Raw genomic sequence first — 25,875 nt, forward strand, 5'->3', positions numbered from 1 at the left:
CGCCAAAGTGGACGGATTCCCTACTATACGAACATCAGTGGATTTTAGAACCAAGGACTGGCCACCGTCAGACTGTACAGTCTGCGTGGGAGCCGATATCGGTAATAAGCCCATATTAGGCAGGGTATTGGCTGTAGCCGAGCCATAAAAGGAAAATCATGGTGTTATTGCCGAGCCGGATTCGCCGATACGGCGGCTATAAGATTATAGTGAGCCTCGAGAGGACACTCTGTCATCGGTCCAAAATATTGAGAGTTTGTGCCTTCTGGTTGCGCCCAGTTTTGTTTCAGTGGGGGCGGAAGGTGTTAGCTCAATATATGATTACTCTTTTGCTCACAACCTGAGGTTATTTCACAGCTGGTTGCTGACCCGAGCTCAATTTTTTTTCAAAAGAGCCCATTTTCTGTCTTTTGAGCCATGTTACTTCATTTCTAGACATGCCCTTGCCAATCCAACGCAGGATGATATGGAATGGCATAGGATCATAATTATCATGAATTTAGTTTGAGAGTTTTGCGGGAGAAACGGCCACAAAAGACAGTTGTACATCCTGGCGGTGGTGTACATTCTCACGGGGGATGACAGTACTATTAAATCATTCTGACTGAACAGTAATTGTAGTCGATTGCGACCGGCTGCAGCCGGAAAATGAACTTTGCGACATTGGGTCAGCTATTTCTGCGTGTGATAGGAGGAAATTTTTATTGGCGACGCGCCAGGTTGTAGGAATAGCCTTGTAAGCTTCTCACAGCGTATCTTGCCGATCAATGAAAGTACTTGAATGCATACCTACCCCAGAGCGACAGCGCGTCGCGCTATCCCGTTGCGACTCGGGAAGTCAATCCAAAGGCGTTGCTATCTCATTTGCATTCATGTGCCTGAACACGATCAAAGGTCCCGTCTCACCCGCAGCGCTCGGGAGCCGTTGATCTTAGCGAAGCAAGAGCGAAGTGTCTCATCACCACCGGTATCTCAAATAAAGCAGTCTTCTGCCATCATGATGCGAAAGGCTATGCGTTAAGTCCCCCTTTTCGCTCTAAGATTTATACCTTAACATGGGTTCGGCGAACTCGAAACTGCCCAGATCTTTCCGACCTTCAGATAAACGCAACATGTCCAACACGAACTACACCCCCTTGAGCGACATTCCCAAGGCATGTTCAATTTCAGCTTCCATTACCCTGTCAACGATTCTAAAGTACTGCAACAGATCCGCAACGCGGTCAAGGACACCTTCAAGTCTGGCACCACGCGCCCCATAGCATGGCGGAAGCATCAGCTGCTGCAGCTCGCGCGTCTGTCGCAGGAGAACGCGGACGCGATTGTCGAGGCACTCAGCAAGGACCTCAGAAAGCCGCGCCTTGAGTCGCTCATGATCGAAGTTGGTCTCATCGTCGACCGGAGCATCAAGAGTGCGGCGCAGCTCGACGAGTGGGCGGCACCGGAGCACCCAGAGGTTGTGGACTTCATGAAGCCATGGCAACCAACGTATGCACACTTTTGTATAGCAGTGCCCAGGAGGATGTGCTAATAAGACACGCAGGATCTACAAGGCCCCTAAGGGCGCCGTGCTTATCTTCGCGTACGTTCTCGATTCCCCATGGTACCAGACCGACATAACTCACTCTTACTCCACCAGACCATGGAACTACCCCTACGTCCTCCTCATGCAACCCTTCATGGGTGCCATCGCCGCAGGCTGCACGGCCGTGATCAAGCCCTCCGAGGTCTCGTCGCATACTGCCGAACTCATCAAGGATCTTCTGCCCAAGTACCTCGACAACGATGCGTTCAAGGTCGTCACCGGCGGCCCGGAGGAGTCCACCGCGCTGCTGGAGCAGCAGTGGGACCACATATTCTACACTGGCAACGGCACCATCGGACGCGTGATTGCGACCGCTGGTGCTAAGTATCTCACGCCGGTCACGCTCGAGCTTGGCGGGAAGGCACCGACATATGTCGATGACACCACTGACTTGGATCTTGCTGCGAAGCGTATTCTGTGGGGCAAACTTGGGACGGCTGGTCAGGTACGTGCGCTCAGTCGAAGTCCGTCTCCAGACTCTAACAGATATGGTGTAATATTCTAGCTGTGTGTTGCTCCCGACTACGTCCTCTGCCACCGCTCAAAAGTGAACGACCTGGCGGCAGCATTCAAGAAGCAGGCAGTTACCTTCTTCCCCAACGGCGCACTCGGGAGCCCTGACATCGCCAAGATCATCTCGAAGCGCCATCATGACCGTCTCAAGGGCCTCCTCTCGCGTACCAAGGGCCAAGTCGTGTTTGGTGGGCGGACTGACGACGCTACCCTTGACTTTGAGCCGACGATTGTTGTGGGTGTGGATGAGAAGGACTCGCTTATGGAAGAGTAAGTGTTGTTCTTTTATACCCAATGACATCGACACTTATGATATGGTTAAGGGAGCTTTTTGGGCCCATCATGCCCATTATTGCAGTAGAAGATCTGGATGATGCGATCCGGTTCATCACTAATCGGTGCGTCAGATATGAACTACGTAACAGGACCGGATCCACTCAAGCCACACTCACAGCCCACATGCCCTCGTTCTGTACGCCTTCACGGACCATCAGAGCGCTAAACAGCGTCGTATGTTTACATCTTCAATGTACCCGGATCCGTCTTCTAATTTCGGATGTAGTCATCGAGGAGACGCAAAGTGGTGCAATCGTATTCAACGACACTGTCCAGCAGCTGGCAGGTACGCCAACTTTCATGACCTCCCAGATGGCTACAGCAATAACATGTTTCAACAGTTGGTGAGCTACCAAACGCTGGTGTCGGTGCATCGGGCTGTACGTTCACTTTGTATTTCATCCACGACGTTGACACTGATGATTGGTTCAGACGGCGAGCAGTTCTTGAAGTACTCGTTCAGCGCGTTCACTCAGCTTCGGAGTTCTATCGACATGCCCAAGGAGTAAGTTTGCTCTGGTATCAACTCTGTCGTTGACACTGTACTTATCTGCTGCACCTACAGAGCCGAGCCGTTCCTTGCATTGCGGTACCCTCCGTACACCGAGCAGGGCATACAGGTTCTCGGTGGATCTGCCTTCCAGCCCATTCCTGCCAGCACACCTACAGGTAAATAAGCGCCGAAGGAGTCAATGGGCTATTGACTCATGGACATTATAAAATATACGAACTCGAATGTAAAACGTTGTATACCCACGGAGACATGTATGTAGTATAAATGGCGGGCACCATGCCGTCTTCTCAGTGAACCATCTTGGTGATGAATGTTTTTCAGCATGACCGATGGGATTGACGGCCAAATATACTAGCCTTGAGCAACTTGACGAGAATTTACGCCTAGTAATTCGACCATCACGTATCCCGGTCGTCCGAGCTGTGGCAAGGAATGCGGCTTTTTCCGGCGGTATCTAAAAGTTTTAGTTCCAGTTGTCCCATTGACACAGCGTGTTCCAACTTTGAGCTCCTCAACAACGACGTTGCCACCCTTCTGAGAAGAAAACCATGTGAACGACTAGCGCGGACGCCTGCCCTTCATTTGCTGTGGACCCTATTGTATCTGTTTCGCCAACTCGTGAGGCGACCACTGCTCCCAACTTCCTCGTCCATGAATACCCCATCTTCTGTGGCATCTCTCGCCTCAGGCGACTCCGATACATGTGATAGACGTTCAAAGGCGATCCATGCGATTGCTTACTCTCCGGACGGCGATTACGTTGCTACCGGTCACAGGAATGGTGTCATACGCCTTTGGGAGACGCAGACCCTACAACAGTATGGAGAAGACCTGCGAGGGCACTCTGATGAAGTATTGTCAATTGCCTATTCTCCGGATGGTCGGCGACTTGTGAGCGGGTCCTATAATGGCACGATCCGTGTATGGGACACCGAAAGGCATACGGAGGTTCTGCAATTACATGCTGAAGCTGACGCTTCAGTATGGTCAGTGGCTTACTCCCCTGACGGAAGCCTCATCGGGAGCGGAGGTATTCATGGCCTCAAGCTTTGGGATGCCACTACAGGGGAATGCATCGCCGCTATTCCAAGTCATGGCACCACCTCAGGCTCCATCAATCTGTATATCACTTTCTCACCCGATGGGAGTCATCTTGCTACAGTTTCTAGAGACCACCTCATCCGTGTCATCAACGTGGAGGAGAGGCGGTTAGCCTTCAAGCCCATCGCTGGACACAAAGCTGGAATACGCTGTGTTGCCTATTCTCCTGACGGGAGCTTGTTGGCCAGTGCCTCCGACGATCATACTTTGCGAATATGGGATGCTACGTCCGGGAAACTACGGAAGGGTCCACTGAAGGGCCACAAGTTGGCCGTTTCCTCTGTCGCTTTCTCCGCAGATGGTCAGCGAGTTCTGAGCACCTCAGCTGATGGCACCGTCTGCATCTGGGACATTTCCACCGGGAAGGTCGTAGTTGGTCCTTTGTTTGGTCACAGCCCTGAAGTCACCGCAACCTTTTCTCCAGACGGGAAGCGTTTCGTGATCGGAGATCACGACGGTACTGTCCGTATGTGGGATGCCGCCACAGGAAAAGTGCAGTTTCCCCCGGTAAGTAACCACCGTAAAGTGGAATGCATTTCGCTAACCAAGCTGTTCATGCATTTTAGCTCAGCAAAGAAGATATCAGCCATTTTCGCGATCGAGAATTAGAGGCATTGCGAGGGTAAGTGCATAGTCTCCGATCAAGTCCCCTGACAGTTTGGTGACAATTGCGGTAGAATGAATGCATTCGGCCTCGTTGATGCAGTAGCATGGTTCCCGGACGGCCAACACTTTGTCACGACGGGAAGGTTCAATGTTATCCGAGTGTGGGATGTCAAAACTGGCGAGGAATCCTCGGATCCGTTCTTTGGCCATGTTGGTCGTGTCACGGCCATATCAATTTCTAATGGCGGCGAACTAGTGGCCAGTGGATCACAAGACACAACTGTCCGTCTTTGGAGCCCGCAGACGGCTGGCGAGACGAGAGCTAGTCCGCTAAAGGGACACAGTGGGCCCGTTTCCGACGTAATGTTTACTACCGATAGTGCACGGCTCGTTGCCTGTAGCAGGACCGGTGAGATACGGATCTGGGATACGAACACAGGGGAAAACATTTCATTGGTAGACGGTATCATATCCACCTTTGGCTCAGTCGGGATTTCTGCTGATGGAAGAATGCTTGCGGGCGGCTCGCTCCACGGGGATGTTTCCGTGTGGGACCTTGACTCTCTCAAACTTATCGCAGGACCTTTCCCTCACGATAGCCGCGTCATTCATGTCAGCTTCTCGCGTGATGGCACTCATGTGTTCACTGGCACTCGCAGGAAGAGAGCTCGTACGTGGGACGTGGCGCGTGGGGAACAGGTGCAGCTGGCGACAGAGGTGCACTACGCTTCTAATACGCTGAAGATGATGGATTACAATTCGGATAGGACACTGTTTCTAAGCGTAGGTGACGACAAATCGGTTTGGGTATGGGATGCCACGGACGTCAAAAGCGTAGTCGGTGCCCTCGTTCACGAAGTCGAGGTAGACCACGCCAGGTTCTCACCTGATGGTAAGAAGGTTCTTACAGCTTGTGTGGACGGCTCGTTACGAATATGGGATGTGGCCACTGGCAGTGTCATCCTTCCACGTGTACGTCCTGTGCTTTAAATGATCTTCGGCCCATCCTATATTCCTCATTACCTTCGTTTAGGACGATTCGGATAACTCTAAAGACGGAGTGAGCGTCCTCCAATGAGCAGTAAAAATGGTTATCTAACAGCGATACAGAACTCAAATGATGGGTCAAGAGATGGTGAAGATGACAGCATTATGAACGTGAGCATTTTCTTGAGAAAATCTGAGTAGCCATCTATGGACTAATGTTCGGGGACAGATGCCTGCCACGGTTAAGTCTCCAGCACAAAGATCTTCGGCCGCACAACGCTTTTTCGACCACGATGGCGACGAAGTGCCATCGTCCAAGGTTGTATCTTGTCAGGCTCGTTCTATTTGTGTGACTGACTCGTATTGCGTGCATTGCAGAGGAAGAGGTCACCCACAAATCCCAGAACCAAGTTGGAGATAGCCTCTAAGCCTCTTGCCAAATGTCGCGGCTTCTTTCGAAAGTTAGTTGGAAGGGTCGCAACAAGGTTTAAGTTGCGAAAGGAAAGAGGTGTTCCTGCTACTGAGCAAAATCAGGCACAAATACCTATAGTTCGAACTAAGGAAATTCGCACTGGCAGGGCCAAAATGGTGCGTTATTTTCAAGATTGCAACGCATCGGTCGTCTGATATATGGGAACGACTCTAGCGTGTTTTCGCATCAGGAGACAAGTCAGTGTACAGACGACGCCCGAGATCTCCGGAGACGGATGACGAGTCCCAGTCACCTGTTCGGGGGGAGATCCCACGAAGGGCTGCGTCGGTTGATAGTGTATATGGTTGTATAGGAGCGATTTGCTTCTGCGCTTGTCTACCATCTGGCCACTGATGGTGACCACTGCCTCCCTATATTTGAGTTATGCACGCGTGATCTTTACAATGTACTATCTAGACCCGCCCGATTTACGATGATCACTTGTAAATGACACAGACTTTATTGTTCTGGGGGACCGATCCGAGGGGACATAGCGGCCAAGAACATAACGGTGGTGTTGGGCCTGAATTAAGTAAGCGCCCAGCACTGCCACAACATATAGGCGCCTGTGTTTGTTTTCAGCCAGCGGTAGGAATCGGGAGCTGTCCATCACGCGGTGGTCTCCGCTCTATGCGCGCAGCGCAGGGTGGTGCCTGTCAACATCTCTTCCAGCGCTCACGAGTTACAGACTCACAGCTTGGAACTTGGTCGTATTTGCCGATCTCATGGCCGACCTCTCAGCGCAGGAACCTGAGCTAGTCACTAGAACTGGCACCGAACCTGAAGCGGAGGTATCAATCCCCTCCATCTCTCAAGATGCAGAGCTTGTCGGGGAGCTCAAGCCCTTTTCAGGCCACACATACGGTATCCGCGCTATCGCGTATTCGCCTGATGGAATGTACATAGCTACTGGCTCGGGAGACAGTACTATCCGCATCTGGGACAGGAACACAGGCAATCAAGTAGGAGAAACAGTGACGGAGCACACAGGCAAGGTGAACGCTATCTCTTACTCGCCTGACCAAAGGTTCCTTGTATCTGGAAGCGATGACCATACGGTGCGCTTTTGGGATCTAGAGCATGGGTACAAACAAGTGGGAGAGCCCATCGAAGCAGACACAAGCGACGTGTTATCGGTCCAGTACTCGCCTGACGGGAAAGTTGTAGCCAGTGCAGGCAGCGGTAACACGGTCAAGCTATGGAGCACGCTCACACATGAACTTATTATGGAGCTTGGGGAGCTCCCTGGCGGCGTTAAATACTCCGTTTCTTGGGCACCAAACGGAAAGCGTCTCGCAGTCAGCGCATCATCCAATGATCCAATCTCCATATTCGACCTAGAGAAGCGCAAGTTTACGATGCACCCTATCATCGGACACAAGGACACTGTCAATACGGTGGCGTTCTCACCTAACGGAACCTTGCTTGCAAGCGGATCTGATGACCGAAGTGTGCGCATATGGAACGCGAAGACAGGAAAGGCTTACAAGTGTCCGTTCAGGGGTCACCGGAGCTATGTTCTTGGTATCGTGTGGTCTCCGGACGGCAAACGTCTCGTCGTTGGCAGTGGAGAGGACCACACATGCGTCTGGGACGTTCACAAGGGCCAGATTATCTTCCGTATACCCTCTCGTGCTGACCGGGAAAGTGACTGGATATGGGCAGTCGCTTACTCGCCCGACGGGAAGCATTTTGCACGAGCGGACGACCACCGAAACAGCCCGGAGGTTCAGGTCTGGGACGCAAACACGGGTAGGCTGGTACATCCTTCTGTGAGTATCGTATCAAAAGATAAATATCCATTCCATGACACATCCCGCCTCTATCATGGTAGAGATCGAACGAAGAAGAACGCAAATGTCAAAGACAGGATAGGGATGCTCTTAACATAGTTGAATACTACAAGGCTGGGAAAATGCGCACAGAAGGAACGATCATGGCCGTTGCATGGTTCGCAGACGGACAGCGCTTTGCTAGTGCCGGAGGGGACGGAGGTGCGAAAATCTGGGACGCAGAGACAGGTTCTCAGGTGGGCGAGCCCGTCAAAGGCCAGAAAGCCGTGAATGCAGTCTCCGTCTCCGCGGACGGCAGGATACTGGCGACTGCATCAGACGATGCTACAATCAACCTCTTCGACGTCGAATCAAGGGAGTTGATAGTGGGGCCTCTGACGGGTCATACCGACGCGGTCTTGTCCCTGCGTCTTGTCCCCGATGGTTCACGGATCGTTAGCGGAGGCAAAGACGGCACGATCCGGTTTTGGGACGGTGCTACCGGAAAGATGGTGCACACTCTCGAAGCTCACAAAGGTCCTGTGTGCGCACTCTCAATCTCCCAGGATGAAACGAAGCTCGCGAGTGGATCGGAGGATAACACCGTCTTCGTCTGGGATTGGCAGACATACGATCTGCTTGGTGGTCCGTTCCACCACGGCAGCTGCGTTCGTGCAGTGTGCTTCTCGCCAGACGACACGCGTCTACTTAGTGGCTCTGACGATGGCGTTGCTCGTGTTTGGAACGTCGCGAGTGGAAATCTAGCGCTTGACCCCATAAATATTCACTCGGGTTCGATCGGTGCGGTTGACTGGTCTAGCGATGGTTCAAGGCTGCTGACCACCGGCACTCATGACTGGACGATCTGTGTTTGGGACGCTGCGACGGGCAAGCGCATCCATGAACCACTCGAAGGGCATGATGCTGGTGTCAAGGCTGCTGCGTTCTCATCTGATTGTAAGCTCATCCTCAGCGGTTCGATGGATGGCACACTGTGTGTATGGGACGTGGAGACTGGTGATATCCTGTTGGATAAAACGGAACCAGACGTTCAGGTACGGTGATTCTCAGATTTTGACGACATAGTTGGTAATATTGACAGTCTGACTGCTTCTTTTTAGGAAGATTCAGATGGTCCCAGTCAGAGTCCCGGTGATCCACAGGAAGGCACATCTGCAAACAAACGGGCTCGTAGACAGGTACGTCTTGACGACGTTTTTGTATTCTCCTTCTCATGGACGTAGCCATCGGACGACAGCTTCATGGAGGTGTGTCACTCTTATTCGTCATCACAGCGGATACGGGACTCAGTCATATATTCCAGATGCCAGCCACTATTGCAAGGAAGAACAAGCAAGGTCATCAAGCCCGTAACTTCTGGGACGATGTAGATACCGTGAGTCACGTTAAGAACCGTTTTATCTTGACCCCTCATCTCCGTTCTTGACATGTGACATTGCATTGATTTGTATAACCAACAAAACCAGGGCGGGGGACAAGGTACTAAGATCAAGAAGGCCGCCAAACAGCGCCCCAAGAAAGGACTGTTGAAGAGTCTATGGCCCTCTCCGCGTAATGGATCGGCCTCAAAACAGAACACAAAGCGCAAGGGCAAGAATGTGGCTGGTGTCTCCGCTGAGGGTCATGCCATGCGTCGCATGCGCCGCACTGAAGGCAAAGACGTGATCCCCGCTCGTGACAAGTTGGTGCGTCCTTCTGCATTTCAAACTTCGCATCGAATGGTATACTCACGCCGACCACCAGCGCGTACTTGCATCAGGAGACAATCCACACGCTCGACGCAGCTCCCAGGAGGAACCCGAGTCGGATGGTGGAAGTGATTCGACGACAGACCCGGATGATCCCAACCAGCCTCATATCGACTCCAGCAGCGACGACGAGAGCGTGCATGGCTTAATTGACACTGTGTGCTTTTGTCTCTGCTTGCCATGCTGTAAATGACGCTGATTGTCTGAGGCCAATCCTTGAAGTTTGGGTATCATGGTGGCTGGGTTGTGAGTCAAAGGGAGAAGTGGATACAAGTTTGCAACCCTCTGAGCGGCCAGACCTTTTGATATCTCACATGAACACGGATTCTTGACTCCTACTAGGGGATGCTAGACTCCTTATCGTCATTGAATTTAAATCCGCACCAACGTAGGTGTTGTGTCAACGGGGGAGAGCACTCTTTGCGACACACAAGACAAGGTAGCAATTCACAACTGTCGAATATTTGAACCGAAAGACAATGTCTTCTTGTGCTTTAAACGTAGGGTTATGAAAATGACTTTGTAATTCATGAGCAAGTAATACACATTAGAATCGGGTCAACGTGGGCGACAAGTCATTTCACCACTTCTCATGAGCGGGCCTCACTGGGGAAGGATATTAAAGTCGATACCAAGGCAAAGTATCAAGGACTCACAATCTAGCTCCCCGGTCCAAGACGAGCTGTCTTGCTTGACTAAAGACTCGTAGGCCTGTGCATGGAAAGTCAATGCTACCACAATGTTTGTTCACTATGAACCTGGGGCCATCAGGAAAAACCTCAGCGGGAAATTGGAAGTAACTTGTGTAAAGTTTCCAAGGCTTGTCAAGTACGGAAAAAGTTGAGACATTTTCCGTCAAGTTAATGCAAATATGTGCAAGTTTCCACAACCTGTTTCGACTTTTCTAACACTGAGTGAAAATCATTTTACATGACATACTATGATTATATATCACTTATATGTATGTAATTTCATCACGACAGACGATCCTCCTGGCGTACATGCGATGCCCAGGAGACAAGTATTTGAACTTGTAAGCACTTGGTAATTGCAACCTAGAAGTCCTCTCCGCCAAATTTGGAATCTGTTCTCGCCGGAATGCCGCAGTGGTGCATCAGAAACATCTATGTGGCCAGAATACTCGGGTGTATTTCCGAAGAGGTCGTTGGAAATTTGAGGAAGCAAACTTGGCAATGTTAATGAACAAGGATTGCGAGATGAGGATGAACTGCCGCCTTCAAGCTTCAAGCTTCAAGTAGGCTACACTCCAATTCTGTTGAGGTAATGTAGATGGATGGGCCCTGCATTCTTGTTCCTTTTGCTGTGTAATTTGTATGGTGCACTTTTTATTTTATTCAGGTGGCCCTTCTCAGCAAACTTAGTCGGGCATTGGTCTGGCATGTTGGACCCAAACTGGACTTTGTTGTGACGGGCAGGGTCGAGTCGAGGGGGTTCCGAGACCAGGGAACGAATGAATAGACAATAGACGAAGGTAATGTGCCAGAAACTGGCGTTGAAGCTACGAAGAAGCAAGGAAAGGGACGACGCAGAGGCTGTAAGGCCGCGCGGAGTAATGCTCTAGCTTGCCAGAATTCGCTCAAAATTCGCAAAGTATGAATCGTAGCCACAACTAAATAGAATAGTCCTTGATACGGAGAGAGAGCATTTATGTGAGTACGCGAGCTACATAAGATAGATTGTGAATGTAGGTAATTCGTGTACGTGTGAATGGCCATGACCCTCACACTTGTGCTGGGCAGACACTGAGACAGGGCAGACGTGACGCGAACGCGCGACGCACAACTCGAGGAAGGGCAGAGATAATCGTGAGAAAATTGGGACTCGCGTGCACGCTACCAAACGTGCGCGTGATCACGGTGTCTTGGTTCAGAACGTTCAACTTGAACGTTGAACGTTATAGCCATACCTCTCTCGGGTGCCGCGTTCATTTCTTACTTCTGTTCCGACCTGTTACGGCCTGGTATTCGCTCATTTGCTTCTCTACTTTTTACATTTTCGCCACTACCTCAATCTGTCATGGCCGGTGCGAGGACCAGCGCTCAAAAGCAGAAAGCTAGTACTGCCAAGCAGCAGCCAAGGAAGATCCAACGCGCCAAAGGTCGACCGCTAGCGCAAGGTCAGTAACGGCGATGGTATCACTACTTTGTCCCAGAAACGGGCTCACCCACCAAGGCTAGTCATCAACTCTGATGATGAACATCATGACAGCTACATTCTCAGAAGGTGCAGATGATCAGACATGCGGGTGGCTCAGAGGAAGAGGAGGATGGTAACGCGTTAGCCAACAAGAAGTAGGTACGAGCTACCCTCTGCCGATGATGCCCTCGAACTCTCAGTCTCTTCCAGGTAGACTCGACCCACCGGCAAAAGTCGAAGTGAGTAACTTTATATTTATCTCTACGCAGTGGCATTTATTACTTACAGCTTCCTGAGGTCGGTCACAGGACAAGTACGTCAAGGCCGATACTCTCTCGGATCAAACCTTTAAGGCGGCACCGGGTTCGGGGGCGTGCTGGCCTCCCTTTCCCTTTCCTCCCACTCATCTACGTCCTTCTGCTTCAGCCATCTCCTGCGCCGCCACCTGCACCACGGCCTCAACTGTCTGCAGGCCATCAGCGTCCAGCATCTTCACAGGCAGAACCGAGGCTTATGCACGGGCTGATCACGGTGAGCTCAAGCCTGAGTCTGTGTTGCCTCTAGCTTTGCCTCTGTACTCTACCTCTGACTCTTTTGCGGGCACAGACTCTTGCAAATATCCTCGACTGCCGGTGCCACCGCCTGGGCACGACATCTGCCTTCGCCTCATCCGAGATTGACAAGTACTTGCTCCCGAGACTGGGTCTGCGGCTCCTGAGACTACTGCCTTGACCGTGCCCTCGTCACATGCATAACGCCCTGCGTCTGCGTCTGAGCTGGAGGCACCCATGCCTGGGACTGTGAGCGCGACCTAGCACAAGTCATTCGAGGCGTTGGCGGGATGCGTAGCTGGCGTTGCTGCAAGTGAGAGCAAGAACGAGACCGGGAACAGGCCCAACAGACGGAGTGATGCGTGGTACGTCTAGTTGTGCGTGGCTGGACTTCGGGTTGAGGGTCTGGTTGAGATCCCGCCTCCATCTCTATGTCTACCTCTGGCTCGTCTTTTCCCTTGGCTTTGCCCTCCGCACGCCCCCAGGCTCGGGCACGGCCACCTGAGGAGCTCGCCAAGCTTGTGGCAGCATGTCAACGAGCGTATGCTATGTACATAGTGGCTCGTTCGCATCCTCAATGTCTTCACGGGCCGGGCCCATTGGTGATTCGGGTCGCCCCAGGCTAGCGGAGGCGCAGAATCAGCTAACTGCGCACATATGACGGAATAGGCGAAGGCTACTCGATATCTACATTGATCGGGACGTCCATGGACCCCTGCCTACCGTGCACGTTCTCCTCAGGCATGCCCTCATCATCGGTTACATTGATATGCACAGCCTTTCTTTTCGCCCGAGTGCAGGAACGGGCCTCCCCAGCTGAGTGGGGCTGCTCGGTGTTGGAGCCGGCGGTGTCTTCACTTTCATTTCACGCTTTCTTCCGTTTCCTGGGACGTGTGTCCACCTCGGTTTGTTCTTATATGTCGAACTAGTAATTAGATAGCTATCAATACAATTGATTTAAAGTGAACGAGTCGTGATAATCCTGAGTCGATTACCAAAAAGTAGCACCAAGCTAGAGTCTATATACAGTCATATGTGTCGGAACTTGACACAACTTTTGGAAACTTTATGCTACTATTTTTGGGGGACCGCGAACTTTTCCGTGTCCGAGCCACTCGTCAAGTTTCGTCAAGTTCCTACAAATTACCGCAACAAACAAAAACTTCGGGCAATATTCCTCAATTTATACGGTCAGGTTTTTCCTGATGCGCCCCCGCCTACCGCCGCGATAGAGTTGGAATCGAGGCGCACGTTTACGTTTGCTACCCACTCGGCGTTGCTCCTGAAGCGTGACTGTCCGGTGACGATGGCTCCGTCAATGATAACCTACGATGGCGTTGTTAGCGCCTGTAATTGGGAGGGCCTAAATATATACTTACGTGTGCGACCTGTGTGCGGAGGAGCGTTGTCAATGCACAGCATAGCCGTCCAAGGTGAAACCCAAGGAAGACGTACGTGGATGTTCTGCTTGCCAAACTCCTTTGCCAAGCTTTGGGAGAGCGCTCTGATTCCATGCTTCCCAGCGGCAAACGTGCTCGTCGTCGTGTTTCCTCTAACGCTCGCGGTCGCGCCCGTGAACAGCAACGTACCCTTCTTCTGCCTATCTCCAGCAACCCCGCCCTCGATGGTCGTCTCGGGTTCCTGGGTGGTAATGACTTGAAGCACCTCGCGCGAGAACGCGAACGCGCCGACGACATTGGTGTCTGTGGCGATCTGTACTTCCTCGGGCGTAGTCTCGAGGAACGGCTTCCTCACGTCGAAGGCGACGTTCCACAGCGCGACGCGAAGAGGTGAGTTGGGATAGGTAGATTTGATACCCGCAAAGGCGGAAGTGAGGGACCGTGAAGAGTAGTCTGCGAGGGAAAAAGATGCAGCCTAGATACAGGACGTGATTGTGAGTAAGCCAGGGACTGAAATAGCGGTCACGCCCACGTTCACGCCGGCGCTCGTTAGCTCGTCCTTGAACTTAGTGAGGGAGTTGTTGCCTCTTGCTATCAGTGCAACATCGTATCCTGCCTTCGCAAAGAGGCGCCTGTTTATGATTGAGTGTCCGAGCAAGCACATATCGGACAGTCGCCGGGTAGTATATTTACGCGGTTGCAGCCCCAGTTCCTGTAACCGTCAAATCAGCGGTCCAAAAATTCATCATACGCTCAGATATATCGCAACTCACCTGAGCCGTTGCCGATCCCTGCCACTACGATAAGAGGAGCCATTTTAGGATATCAGGCGGAGGACAGGTAGTGATGAGATAGAGGGATCGTTCCGAGTGGAAGTGACAACACATTCGCCCCCGCACATCCATGTTAAATATGCAGTTAATGAAGCAATTTGGTGCGTGCTTCGATTCTCGTGTTGACTCAGCCTCAGGATCGGTCAGCGGCGTTGTCACCTTCCCCGGGACGCGTGACTTTGGCCGGAGCGAGATCCTACGCATTCAGCGTTCACTAAACCTCGTGGGAGGTGAAGACGTATTTTTGCGAATCGACAAGTGATAGCGGACAAGGGTACTTACTCGTTCCCAATCGGTTCTCACTAGAGCACTTCTCATCTGCCGCTGTATTTCCATGGTTCGTCAGGACGATGATTACACACGCACAAATACAACGCAATCTCAGTCTGTCGGATAAAGGGTGAATGGATCTGGCAAGGCGGGGGCAAGCGCAATTTGCAGCCAACTTTGTTTGTCGGAGCATCAGGATTTTGACACGTGTATTAACCGCATTTTCCTGACTTTACCAGAGTGAACCTACTTTCCCAAAATTTGAAACCACAATTCTCCTACATTTGAGGATCCAAATCGGTTTGAAAGACTCGTAGCTTACTCTTCGTAATGAGATTTGCAGCTTCAATGCCACTGATGTGATTTTCTAGCCAAATATTCTCTAGTAAAGAGCCGAAAATACCAAAAAAGTAGGTTCATCTCGGCAAAGTCAGGATAATGCTGGTAAAGCGGCTTGTCATTTTCCTGATGGAGTGCAAAGTATATAAGGAACTCCGACACAGTTTGACGGCGATCCAGGTCAACGAGCAGGTCGTTATGCGCAGAGCAACTCAGATGCACCATCCCAGTATGCCTCGCATGAGCGCGTTCGACATCGTCACATGCAAGCAAATGCTCATTGATCACGTAGTAGTACACCTTACAAACTTGTTTTGGTCACAATTACCCACTCGTTTACCACTTCTCATGAGCAGGCCTCACTGAAAGTTGGAAATCAATGTCAACGCAGCAGCATACAAATAATTGAGAACTCACAGTCAAGCTCCCAGGTCCACGAGGAGCTGTCTTGCTTTACCAGATACTCATACGCCTATCCACGTATATTAGCACCACCGCATTGCAGATTCGGTGCCGTTGGACTTACTGCTGCGATGGAGTTGGGATCAAGACGCACATTGACGTTTGCGACCCACTCGGCGTTGTCCTTGTTGCGAGACTGTGCGGTGAGGATGCCTCCGTCAATGATAGCCTACAAGAATGTCGTTGTCAGCGCGTCTCCCAAGCAAGGGCATGAGTGGGAGGCAGCCTACATGTGCAACCTGTTAGACGACGCAAATGGTCAGTATACATGTTGACAAAATGAGATGAGGCACACATACATGGATGTTTTGCTTTGCAAATTCCTTCGCTAAGCTCTGCGATAGCGCACGAAGCGCATGCTTTGCAGCCGAAAACGCGCTCGTCGTGGTGTTACCCCTAATGCTGGCAGTAGCCCCAGTGAACAATAAAGTGCCCTTCTTCTGCCTATCACCCGCAAGACCGCCCTCGGCGGCCGCCTCAACCTCCTGGGTAGTGAGCACCTGAAGCACCTCACGAGAGAACGCGAAGGCGCCGACGACGTTCGTGTCCGTGATGTTCTGCACCTCTTCGGGCGTGATCTCGAGGAAGGGCTTCCATACGGCCGAGCCGGCGTTCCACAAGGCGACGCGGAGGGGCGAGTTGGGGTAGGTAGACTTGATGCTCGCGAAGGCGGAGCTGAGGGACTGTACAGAGTAGTCCTTGATGGGGAAGTCCGTGGCCTACGTAGGTGACGATCAGCGACGCTGAAGTTGGGCTGGAGGTAGTGTTCGCGCTCACATTCGCGCCACCACTCTTGAGTTCATCCCTGAATTTGGTAAGATGGTCACTGCCCCTTGCTATCAGCGCGACGTTGTAGCCCGCCTTTGCGAAGAGACGCCTGGGTTCCGATTTAGTGTCAGCCGTGCGCATATCTAGTGGTTTACTCACGCGGTGGCGGCTCCAGTTCCTGAAGCAATCAAGTCAGCGACTGGAGGTTTCCTTGTGTACGTTACCCACCTGAACCGTTACCAATGCCTGCGACGACGATGAGAGGGGCCATGGTGATGAAGAGTCAGATAGGATTGAAGCGATAAATGGGGAATAAGCTGTTCTATGTTGATGCCCTCCTTGCGTTCCCATGTTAAATATACAGTCGACAAAGCGGACAGGGGCGTGCTTCGATTCTGGGTTGACGCAACCTTCGGCATCAGTCAGCAGCACCGTCAGCTGGCCCGGGGGGTATGACGTTGGCCGGAGTGAATCAACTTAGTCACTCAGCGCGCAGCATTCACCGAGACTCGGGGAAGGTGAAGACGCGTTCTTTGCGAATGTACGAACCATGGCTAGCAAGGCGTGCTTACTCAGTCCTATGTCTCTCCTGTCGATTTAGGGCATGGTTTATTGTAACGATGCTTTCCCCTCTTGCTGATTTCGGTGCAAAGGTCGCATGATGCCTTGAGACGTACAAGTAGCGCATTCTGAGGAATCGGGGAAATAGATTCGACGAGGCAGAGGTTGGCGTCGCGAACTGTATCCTGGCGGGCGCCGAACTCGCTCATCGGAGTGCGAATCAATTATGAACTCTGTCGGAAAAAACCAAATGGGGTTTGAAATGGTTTCCTATTTAGATAGGTTTGCAATTCCCGTTGTAAAGCGACGCGAACATTGAAACTCCATTGGACGTGGCTGTTTTCCATCATAAGGATGTTCTCAATTGGTTCTCAATTCCATGGCAATCACTTTAAAATAGCTATCATGATGACCAAAGGGTCCCATTGGAATGTATTTTAATTCTTGATTCATTATGAGGCGATTTCAATACATTTCAATTATATGGCCATATTCCTGGGATTTTTCCGACATTCCGTCGCCGTTTGAAGCGTTGACGCGATATGTTTCGTCAACGACAGACGCATCTCACTCAGTGCACACGTCGGTATCGTATAAGTCATTCGCAGCAATCTATTCGCCATGGATCCGTAATATGTGGCTCACTTCATCACTCGAATGTGCCCATACTTAGTCGACCCCGCGCGCCGTACCTCTTTCACCTGCAACCACAACCCGGCAATCCCTAACTCCTTCGGTCGTACCACTAGGTGTGGGACGATTGCTGTCAGACCATGTTCTTACGAATATGAGCGACTTCCACCGAGAAGTCTCATCCCGAGGTCTGCTGGTCTTTGATCGCTGACTAGATAGACCCTTTGCGACCTTTCCGGATTGCGCTTCCTATTGCGACGGATCCTTGGTCCCACGGACAGCGTCTTAGCCGCTTCAAAGCCTGCTATCGGTGCTCTCTCTAAGTATTCGAACCTCGACATCGCTATCGGCCACCTCCATCTCGCGACTGCCTCACCATGTCTTTGCCATCTCGCGACGAGTACGACGTCATCTTCGCAGGAGGTGAGTTGCTTGTTCTAGAAGCGCCACAAGCGCCCATCTAACCAAGGTTCGCGGCTTCGTGTTCTCAGGAGGCACCGCGGGCTGCCTCGCCGCAAGCAGGTTGGCGACTGCAGACCCTGCTCTCAAGATCCTAATCCTTGAGCAAGGCCCGCATACCAACAACATCCCCGCACATACACAGCCGGCGCGTTTCATCAGCCATCTCGTTCCATCAAGCAAGACGGTCACATTCAATGCAGGAGTAGAGAGCAAGGAACTGGCTGGGCGGTCGCTCATCGTTCCGTCTGGGAAGTGCCTGGGAGGAGGGTCTAGTGTGAACTGTGAGTCTTGTTTTTCGTGTTTGTCACTCACATTAACCATGGGCTCAGTCGCGATGTATACCCGCGGATCGACGTCCGACTACGATGAGTGGGAGACCACGTATAGGAACCCGGGTTGGGGCTCGAAGGATCTCATTCCTCTGTTCAAGAAGGTACGTCTGCTGAGTGACCTCGATCGCTACTTGCACTCAATCTACTCCCGTACGCCAGACCGAAACCTATCAAATTCGACCCGATCAACCAACACATGGGTACTCTGGCCCACTCAAGGTCTCTTATGGTGGAAAGTATCTCGAGATCGCTAAGGAGTTCCTCGACGTCGCCTCCAAGATAGACAAGAGAAGAGAAATGGCCGACGACACGAACGACTTGCATACGTGTAATCAGTACGGAGTGAGTGTGTATTTTCCTTGTCGCGTAGAGCAGCGTGCTGATGACGGGTAGAGATGGCATATGTAAGTTGCCTGCCTCTTCAGCACCGTGGACGCGAAAGTAAATAGCGCTCGCGCCAAGGTGGGTAGATGAGAAGAATGGCACGCGATCGGACGTCCCGCATCATTTCCTATACAACCAAAACTTCAAGAACCTCGAAATCTCCGTCGGAAAGCGGGTGCACAGAATTATCTTTGAGTGCGTCTCTTTCATCTCAAACCCTCTTCATAACTGACACGGTTCAAGAGGCGACAAGGCAGTGGGAGTCGAGTTCACCCACGACCTGCAGACCGCTCCTGATGCGGAAACACATACGATATACTCTGTACGCGCCTCAAAACTCGTCGTGGTATCGGCAGGCGCGTTTGAGTCGCCCACGATCCTTGAACGCTCCGGTATCGGTGCGAAGGAGATCCTCGAGAAGCATGAAGTTTCTCAGATTGTCGATCTGCCTGGTGTTGGCGAGACCTATCAAGGTAGGAAGCTACTTACTGTGCGCGAGGAACATGTTGATCAAGCTTATTTATTGGCAGATCACCAAGTCGTGTTCTGCCCATTTGAGGCGAGCGAAGATGCTGAGACGATGGATGCCATCTACCGGGGCGAGGATCCTGACGTGAGAGGCAAGTCACACATATACATTCTTAACGTCCCGATACGTGTATCTGACACAACAAAGACGCACTAAATGAATGGTATCGAGACGGGAGAGGTTTGATCGCTCAGAAGTCAGCTCCCACACTCACCTATCGCGCTACCAACTGACACTCAGAACTTATCAGCGGCATCGATGCGGGAATCAAAATGAGACCACACGACGGCGAGCTCCCGGCCCTCGGCGAAGTGTTCAACGCGAGATGGAACGAGCACTTCAAAGATGTCAAGTCGCGCCCCGTTATGATGCTCAACGCTGTCGCGTCGTTCATCGGTGATCCTTCGAGTGTTCCACCGAAGAAGTATTTCAGTATTTCTTATTGTGCAGTGCGTCTATCGAATCAGGACCAGACATGGTTTTGTTCGGCGTGTTTATCATTGGTGTTAATAAGTTATGTATAGCTTCACCCCGCGTCCGTCGGATCCGTCCACATTAGTTCAGGATCCGATCCACATGCTTCGCCCGTTTTCAAGGATGGCTACCTAACACAGTGCGTACCAACTCATCCTACCTTCCGCCTACACCAGCTACTTACTGAATCCTTTTACAGCCCGTCGGACATCTTGACCCTCCGTTGGGGCTACAAACAGGCACGCGAATATGCGCGCCGAATGCGTTCATATCGCGGCGAGTACGTGCCCGCCCACCCCAAGTTCAAGGAAGGCAGCCCGGCATCTTGTAGTAGTGCGCGAATCGGGCCATATGCTGCGGACGAACCCATAATTAGATACGGACCAGAGGACGACGCCGCGCTGGATCAGTTCCATCGCAAGGCCGTACAGACAGGGTGGCATTCGGTGAGTGTCAGGTTTATCGCTTGCTGTTATGATCAAGGGGATCTAACCGCGTTGAAGCTTGGCACATGCGCTATGAAGCCTCGAGACCAGGGAGGCGTACTTGATGCCCGACTGAATGTGTATGGGGTGAGGAACCTTAAAGTCGCGGATATGTCCATTGCCCCGGGCAACGTGTCTGCTGTCAGTGTTATCTCTGACCGAAAGAAGCTGACAATTTACTGATGAAATGGGTCTTAGAACACATATTCAACCGCGCTAGTTATCGGTGAGAAAGCTGCTGTGTTGATTGGAGAAGATTTGGGGATCCGGGGTGTATGAGTTGCCTTATTGATGTTTCTATTCTAAGTTCCATCACTTCATACTTCTTGATCGAATTCTGATACTCGTAGCAATCTCGATGAAGTTACAGAGCCGGGTGGCATAAGGTTGTTCAGCCACAGGATGCTGCTGCTACCTCTAACTGGTGTGAAAGGACAGTTTCCCTCACCGCGACTTGCGCGTGTCATTCCGCAGTCTTTGGGCGCCTCTTGATAACGATTATAAAAAGGTGGCAATGACTTACCAGACCATCGTTTTCTCGTCCTTGTTCACATCTAGTCTCCGAGAAGACCTTGACGCGTGCTCAGCCAGAGGGCTTCGCTCGCCGCGCAGGAGGTTTTCTCTACTAGTTCGCATCGGATCCCCACCCTAAGGTTAGCATTGACCTCCAGCCCTTGTGGGCTATTAGTTCTCGACCGTCTGATAATGGTTGGTCTAGGCCAGGTACACTTAGGGTGGGAAACCACGCAGGAGTTTCCCAGAGCCAAAATCACACATATCTACGACTCGCAGCCTCGGGCACTCTGTTCCACTTCATTAACGGTTTTCTCAAGCATGTTCGTTGGATTTTTAATCCGCTCAGCACAGACTCATCCTGACATGTAATGACATTCAAATGTATTCCTCCACTTCCACCCCAATGCACCGACAGAACGAACACCTCCACACGGCCCGCCGGCACGGACCGCAGACACACTCTCAATCTCCTCATCTCAGCCTCAGACAGGTTCCAGAGTAGCTGAGCTCCACAACTATACAGGATACGTACAGCATGAATGCAAGTGCGCTGTGCCTCTCCCGTCACGTAATTCACCCAAGTTAAAACGCGAGCACGTGAAGACCGTAAGAACTCTTAATTCCCTCCTCCGGTATACCGGCAGCTAATCAACCACGAGTAGCGTGTTGCGGCTGCGCCCTCGTCTGTAGCATCCCAAAACAGAAGTAAACTACGAGGGACCTGTGAATGGTTGTGCTTTCTGGGCACCGCCGACGAGGCTTCGTTTCTCGAGAATGATGTAGATGAGAGTGACACTGAGCATGAATAAATTGCTGTACGTCTTCTTGTAAATATTGTGCGTGATGTCTATCAACAACATCTGGAGGCTGTCCAGAGCTCCTTGCAGAAATAAAGGTAAATACGCGCGCGAATAAAGCGCGTTTGTGCTTCCGTTTACTTACTCTGTTGAGGGCCTGTCTAGGAGACTGCGAGTCCTCGGGGCCGAAAGATCAATCGAAGGTGCTCGATTCTACCACATTTAACTAGATCTGAGTGCCGTTCCCTCGAATTCCCTCTTGGCCCAAAACTGCCCTAGAGTTAACTGATGTACACGTCAGCGTAGACCATACAAAAGGCTATATATCAGAGCGATGTACCATCCTGACACTACATTTCAGGAAATACGTCATATGCGAGTCTGGGAGCGATCTGCATGCTTGCTGAGGAGAGCATGACTTACAAGGTGGTGATTGGTATGCCTTGTATAATACTTGTAAGCGCGCGCGGTAGCACTAGCACTGCCGCAGCAGCCAGTAAGCGCCCGGGTTTGTTTTTCGTCACACGGTTCTTTCCGCACTAGCACGCTACGTACATGTTCCGCCTCGGTCTTCATCACTCTCCCCATATCTCTCTTTAAGCGCCCACAGATTACAGCCCGGACCTTGCTCTTGTCGTCCAACATCATGATCGGTATCTCAGAGGCTCAAGAACAGCTGGTTACTGCGTCCGAATCGGGCTCATCACGCACCTCCGATAGTCAAGATGGAGAGCCTGCCGCAGATGAAGGAGAGCTCAAACCATTCTCGGGCCACAAGGATAGTATCCGTGCTATCGCGTACTCACCGAATGGCAGATACATTGCTACTTGCTCGAAAGATACTACCATCCGCATATGGAGCAGCATCACAGGCGAACAGGATGGGCAGACGTTAGAAGGACATACAAGCGATGTCAACACCATCTCTTACTCCCCGGACGGGAACTCTCTCGTATCTGGTGGTGACGACGATACCGTGCGGTTCTGGGATGTAGGGAACGGTCACACGCAAGCAGATGATCCCATTGCACTGCATGGATCGTCCGTGTGGTCGGTCCAGTATTCACCTAATGGGAGGCTCGTGGCCAGCGCCGGCTATGATGGCTTTCTCAAACTATGGGACTCGCTCACTCACAAATTTGTTGCGGAGTTTGAAAAATATGCTACCAGCATCATTTTCTGTATCTCCTGGGCACCAGACGGAAAACGTCTCGCAGCTGGCTCAGGTGACAACCGAATTCACATCTTCGACGTAGAGAAACGCAAGCTAGCGATGCCACCAATTGACATACACAAGGGCGACGTCAATGCGGTGGCGTACTCGCCTGACGGTACGTTCTTCGCGAGTGCATCGGACGACTATACCGTACGTATATGGGGTGCAAAAACGGGAAGGGCTGTCAAAACTCCATTCAGAATGAACAAGGGCGCCAAGAGGCATGTCCTCGGTGTTGCGTGGTCGCCAGATGGACGGCGTCTCGTCTCTTGCAGTGGGAAGCCTCGCCCGGTTGTATGGGTCTGGGACGTGGACAAGGGTCAGGCACTCTTCAATGGTCCCCTTGGGGACCATCGACACGGCTCGGATGATTGGATTTGGGCGGTTGCATACTCGCCGGACGGAAAGCGTTTTATCTCTGCAACGGGAGCAGATCGACACACTGCCATCCCGCTAGTTCAGGTTCGGGACGCAAGCACGGGTAAACCAGTGCTTCACCTAGTGAGTTTCATATAACTGGGACGTGCGGTCGCTTATTTCACGACGCGTGCCATCGCTACTGTTGCAGCTGTCAGACGAAGAAATGCGCAAAGTTCAAGAACAGGGCCACAGTGATTCCAGCGAAGAGTTAACTTATAGCACAGGAAAGATGCGCGTTGGCGAGACCATCACCTCTGTCGGATGGTCCTCTAATGGACAGCGCTTCGTAAGTGTCGGAGCAGGCGGTAGCATGCAAACGTGGAGCGCAGAGACTGGGTACCAGGTAAATGGGGCCATTTGCGTCAAACCACAGAATACTGTCAGCGCTGCGTCTGTCTCCGAGTACGGCACAAAAGTGGCGGCGGCTTCAGGCGATGCTACTATCAACGTTTTCGATGTCGAATCTGGGGAGGCATTAGTAGGCCCTATTACGGGTCATGCTGATGCGATTTTAGCTCTAGGTATGGCTCCTGATGGTTCGAGGATCGTTAGCGGAGGCAAAGACAAGACAATTCGTTTTTGGGACGGGATCACCGGAAAGATGGTGTATGTACTCGAAGCTCATACGGAAGCAGTCTGCGCGCTTTCGATCTCTCGAGATGTAACGAAGCTTGCCAGCGGTTCTGAGGACAACACTATCATTATCTGGGACTGGCAGACTTACGACCGACTTGCTGGCCCATTCCATCATGATGGCTGTGTTCGCGCTGTCTGCTTCTCACCAGATGGTTCACGAGTACTTAGCGGATCCGACGACTGTACTGCTCGAGTTTGGAAAGTTACGACAGGAGAGCTAGCGTTTGACCCCATCAAGATGCACTCCGGCTCGGTCGGGGCTGTTGACTGGTCCAGCGATGGTTCAAGGCTGCTGACTACAGGAACTTATGACTGGACGATCTGTGTTTGGGATGCGACGACGGGAGGGCGCATCCATGAGCCACTCGAAGGGCACGACGCTGGTGTCAAGACTGCCGCTTTCTCTCCTGATTGCAAGCGTATCCTCAGTGGCTCGATGGATGGCACACTATGCGTATGGGATGTGGAGACTGGTAAAATCCTGTTGGACAAAACGGAGCTGGACAATCAGGTACGGTGATTTTACATCTCTGGTGTAACTTCTAGCGAGCTTGAAATATTCTGTACTAGAGCGAGTCAAACAGCGACACTCATAGCCTAGAAGCACAGCAAGAAGGAATATCCGCGGAAAGGCGTCACAGGATGCGACAGGTATGCTCTACGTTTTACAACAAAATGGGGGTTATCTCAATGATCATGGACGTAGCATTCGGATGACAGCATAATGAACGTAGGTCGCCTTCTCATACCACTCATTGTACTCAGTTCATCCATATCTTACAGATGCCGGCCACCATCTCGCGTAGGAAGCAAGGAAACCAGGGTAGAGGCTTCTGGGATGACATAGATGTAAGCATATTTATACACATTGTCATCGATTCAACGTCTTATTGACATTACACTCATGTATAAACCGATAGCACGAAGGCGGGCACGGCGCCCGATCTCAGAAGACTGTCAAGAAGCGCGAGCGCAAACCCAGCTGGTTGGGGAACATGTGGCGTTCTCCGCGCAATAGTTCAACTTCAAAAGGGAACACAGCGCGCAAGGGGAAGAACTCAGCTGGAAACACCACTGAGAGGCACGCCATGCGCCACGTCCACCGTACCGAAGCCAGAGATGTGGCGCCCGCTCGCGACAAGCTGGTACGTCATTATCCATACCCATAATTGCCGCATTTCAGGGTGTTTACTTCGGGTGTTGTGTTGGTATTGACTTTTAGCGCGTACTTGCAGCGGGAGACAATCCACGTGGGGCCAGACGCAACTCGCACGAGGACCCGGGGTCGGATGGCGGGAGCAATTCGCCTACAGAACCATCCGATCCCAACCAACCTCATGCTGATCTGAGCGACGACGATACAAGCGTGCACGGTTTAATCGACACTGTGTGCTTTTGTCTCTGCTTGCCGTGTTGCAAGTAAGCGGGGTCTAAATGTGCTCATCATGATCTTGGGTTAGTATTTGGTTTCCGGGTGGTGTTCTGAGATCAGTTTGTCTGCGTGTTTTGCACATCTGCGTATGTTATCATAATGACACCGAGTTATTTTTAACATTCTATATCTCGTGTACTCCCGTACAAAAGAGTCGTGTTTCTAACACTCGTCGTACTAAGTAGTACGCTTCGATGTCCCATTTCAACTTGTTCCATCCCAGTACATGTCAATATAAGTATAAGAGCTAAGTTTGTGTCAAAGCAACGTACCATTCTGAAACCACCATTGTGGGTTTACATTTGTATTTACGCTCTAACAGAGCGATTTGCTTACTTGCCGAGGAGAACAGAACCTGCAAGGTGGCGTTGTAGAATATAGGCTCCGTAGCACTGCCGCAGCAGATAAGCGCCCGTGTCACGGTTTGTTTGCCATCACACGGTTCTTTCCGCACTGTGCATCTCCCACTTCATCGCTTACCCCATATCTCTCTTTAAGCGCACAAAAAGAGTACAGCCTAAACCCTCCTTTTGTTGTCCAACTTGATGGCCGGTCTCTCAGAG

General features: G+C 51.6%; 7 protein-coding genes across 7 annotated transcripts; 4 read left to right on the forward strand and 3 right to left on the reverse strand.

The window, feature by feature from the left end:
- Nucleotides 1-1,086: 1,086 nt before the first annotated feature.
- Nucleotides 1,087-3,217, forward strand: CONPUDRAFT_84755 (aldehyde dehydrogenase). The gene is made up of 11 exons (XM_007775049.1): nt 1,087-1,154; nt 1,211-1,488; nt 1,544-1,582; nt 1,640-2,030; nt 2,091-2,368; nt 2,422-2,496; nt 2,553-2,608; nt 2,661-2,720; nt 2,776-2,814; nt 2,867-2,939; nt 3,000-3,217. Exons 1-11 carry the CDS (start codon nt 1,113-1,115, stop codon nt 3,109-3,111), a joined length of 1,443 nt encoding a protein of 480 aa, XP_007773239.1. The 5' UTR covers nt 1,087-1,112; the 3' UTR covers nt 3,112-3,217.
- A 382-nt stretch (nt 3,218-3,599) lies between these two features.
- On the forward strand, nt 3,600-11,971 carry CONPUDRAFT_158074 (WD40 repeat-like protein; the record flags this gene model as incomplete). The annotated part of the gene is made up of 15 exons (XM_007775050.1): nt 3,600-4,556; nt 4,616-4,671; nt 4,727-5,627; nt 5,689-5,715; nt 5,766-5,813; nt 5,872-5,961; nt 6,021-6,103; nt 6,803-7,886; nt 7,949-8,941; nt 9,008-9,085; nt 9,131-9,154; nt 9,211-9,282; nt 9,374-9,592; nt 9,651-9,812; nt 11,885-11,971. The coding sequence occupies 15 exons, from the start codon at nt 3,600-3,602 to the stop codon at nt 11,969-11,971; spliced, it is 4,881 nt and encodes a 1,626-aa protein (XP_007773240.1).
- Nucleotides 11,972-12,160: 189 nt separating this feature from the next.
- Nucleotides 12,161-14,579, reverse strand: CONPUDRAFT_168651 (NAD(P)-binding protein; the record flags this gene model as incomplete). The annotated part of the gene is made up of 7 exons (XM_007775051.1): nt 12,161-12,274; nt 13,585-13,689; nt 13,743-13,751; nt 13,819-14,238; nt 14,296-14,395; nt 14,457-14,475; nt 14,537-14,579. The coding sequence occupies 7 exons, from the start codon at nt 14,577-14,579 to the stop codon at nt 12,161-12,163; spliced, it is 810 nt and encodes a 269-aa protein (XP_007773241.1).
- An 869-nt stretch (nt 14,580-15,448) lies between these two features.
- CONPUDRAFT_110659 (NAD(P)-binding protein) lies at nt 15,449-16,729 on the reverse strand. The gene is made up of 8 exons (XM_007775052.1): nt 16,664-16,729; nt 16,595-16,613; nt 16,445-16,544; nt 15,967-16,386; nt 15,898-15,906; nt 15,732-15,836; nt 15,623-15,677; nt 15,449-15,567 (listed from the first exon to the last, which is right to left on the reverse strand). The coding sequence occupies exons 1-8, from the start codon at nt 16,704-16,706 to the stop codon at nt 15,542-15,544; spliced, it is 777 nt and encodes a 258-aa protein (XP_007773242.1). The 5' UTR covers nt 16,707-16,729; the 3' UTR covers nt 15,449-15,541.
- Nucleotides 16,730-18,006: 1,277 nt separating this feature from the next.
- On the forward strand, nt 18,007-20,665 carry CONPUDRAFT_130356 (alcohol oxidase-like protein; the record flags this gene model as incomplete). Its single annotated transcript, XM_007775053.1, has 14 exons — nt 18,007-18,052; nt 18,121-18,372; nt 18,421-18,524; nt 18,583-18,765; nt 18,817-18,827; nt 18,886-19,002; nt 19,051-19,280; nt 19,338-19,427; nt 19,484-19,532; nt 19,587-19,785; nt 19,861-19,949; nt 20,010-20,256; nt 20,314-20,436; nt 20,494-20,665. The coding sequence occupies 14 exons, from the start codon at nt 18,007-18,009 to the stop codon at nt 20,572-20,574; spliced, it is 1,821 nt and encodes a 606-aa protein (XP_007773243.1). The 3' UTR covers nt 20,575-20,665.
- Nucleotides 20,666-20,848: 183 nt separating this feature from the next.
- On the reverse strand, nt 20,849-21,545 carry CONPUDRAFT_84757 (uncharacterized protein). The gene is made up of 4 exons (XM_007775054.1): nt 21,474-21,545; nt 21,227-21,417; nt 21,014-21,131; nt 20,849-20,948 (listed from the first exon to the last, which is right to left on the reverse strand). Exons 1-3 carry the CDS (start codon nt 21,502-21,504, stop codon nt 21,075-21,077), a joined length of 279 nt encoding a protein of 92 aa, XP_007773244.1. The 5' UTR covers nt 21,505-21,545; the 3' UTR covers nt 20,849-20,948; nt 21,014-21,074.
- Nucleotides 21,546-22,254: 709 nt separating this feature from the next.
- CONPUDRAFT_158078 (WD40 repeat-like protein) lies at nt 22,255-25,303 on the forward strand (the record flags this gene model as incomplete). Its single annotated transcript, XM_007775055.1, has 7 exons — nt 22,255-23,325; nt 23,393-24,391; nt 24,451-24,531; nt 24,587-24,610; nt 24,664-24,729; nt 24,801-25,025; nt 25,103-25,303. 7 exons carry the CDS (start codon nt 22,255-22,257, stop codon nt 25,301-25,303), a joined length of 2,667 nt encoding a protein of 888 aa, XP_007773245.1.
- Between the last annotated feature and the right edge of the window lie 572 nt (nt 25,304-25,875).

The sequence above is a fragment of the Coniophora puteana genome (genome assembly GCF_000271625.1).
Source record: "Coniophora puteana RWD-64-598 SS2 unplaced genomic scaffold CONPUscaffold_13, whole genome shotgun sequence".
Lineage (NCBI taxonomy): Eukaryota > Fungi > Basidiomycota > Agaricomycetes > Boletales > Coniophoraceae > Coniophora > Coniophora puteana.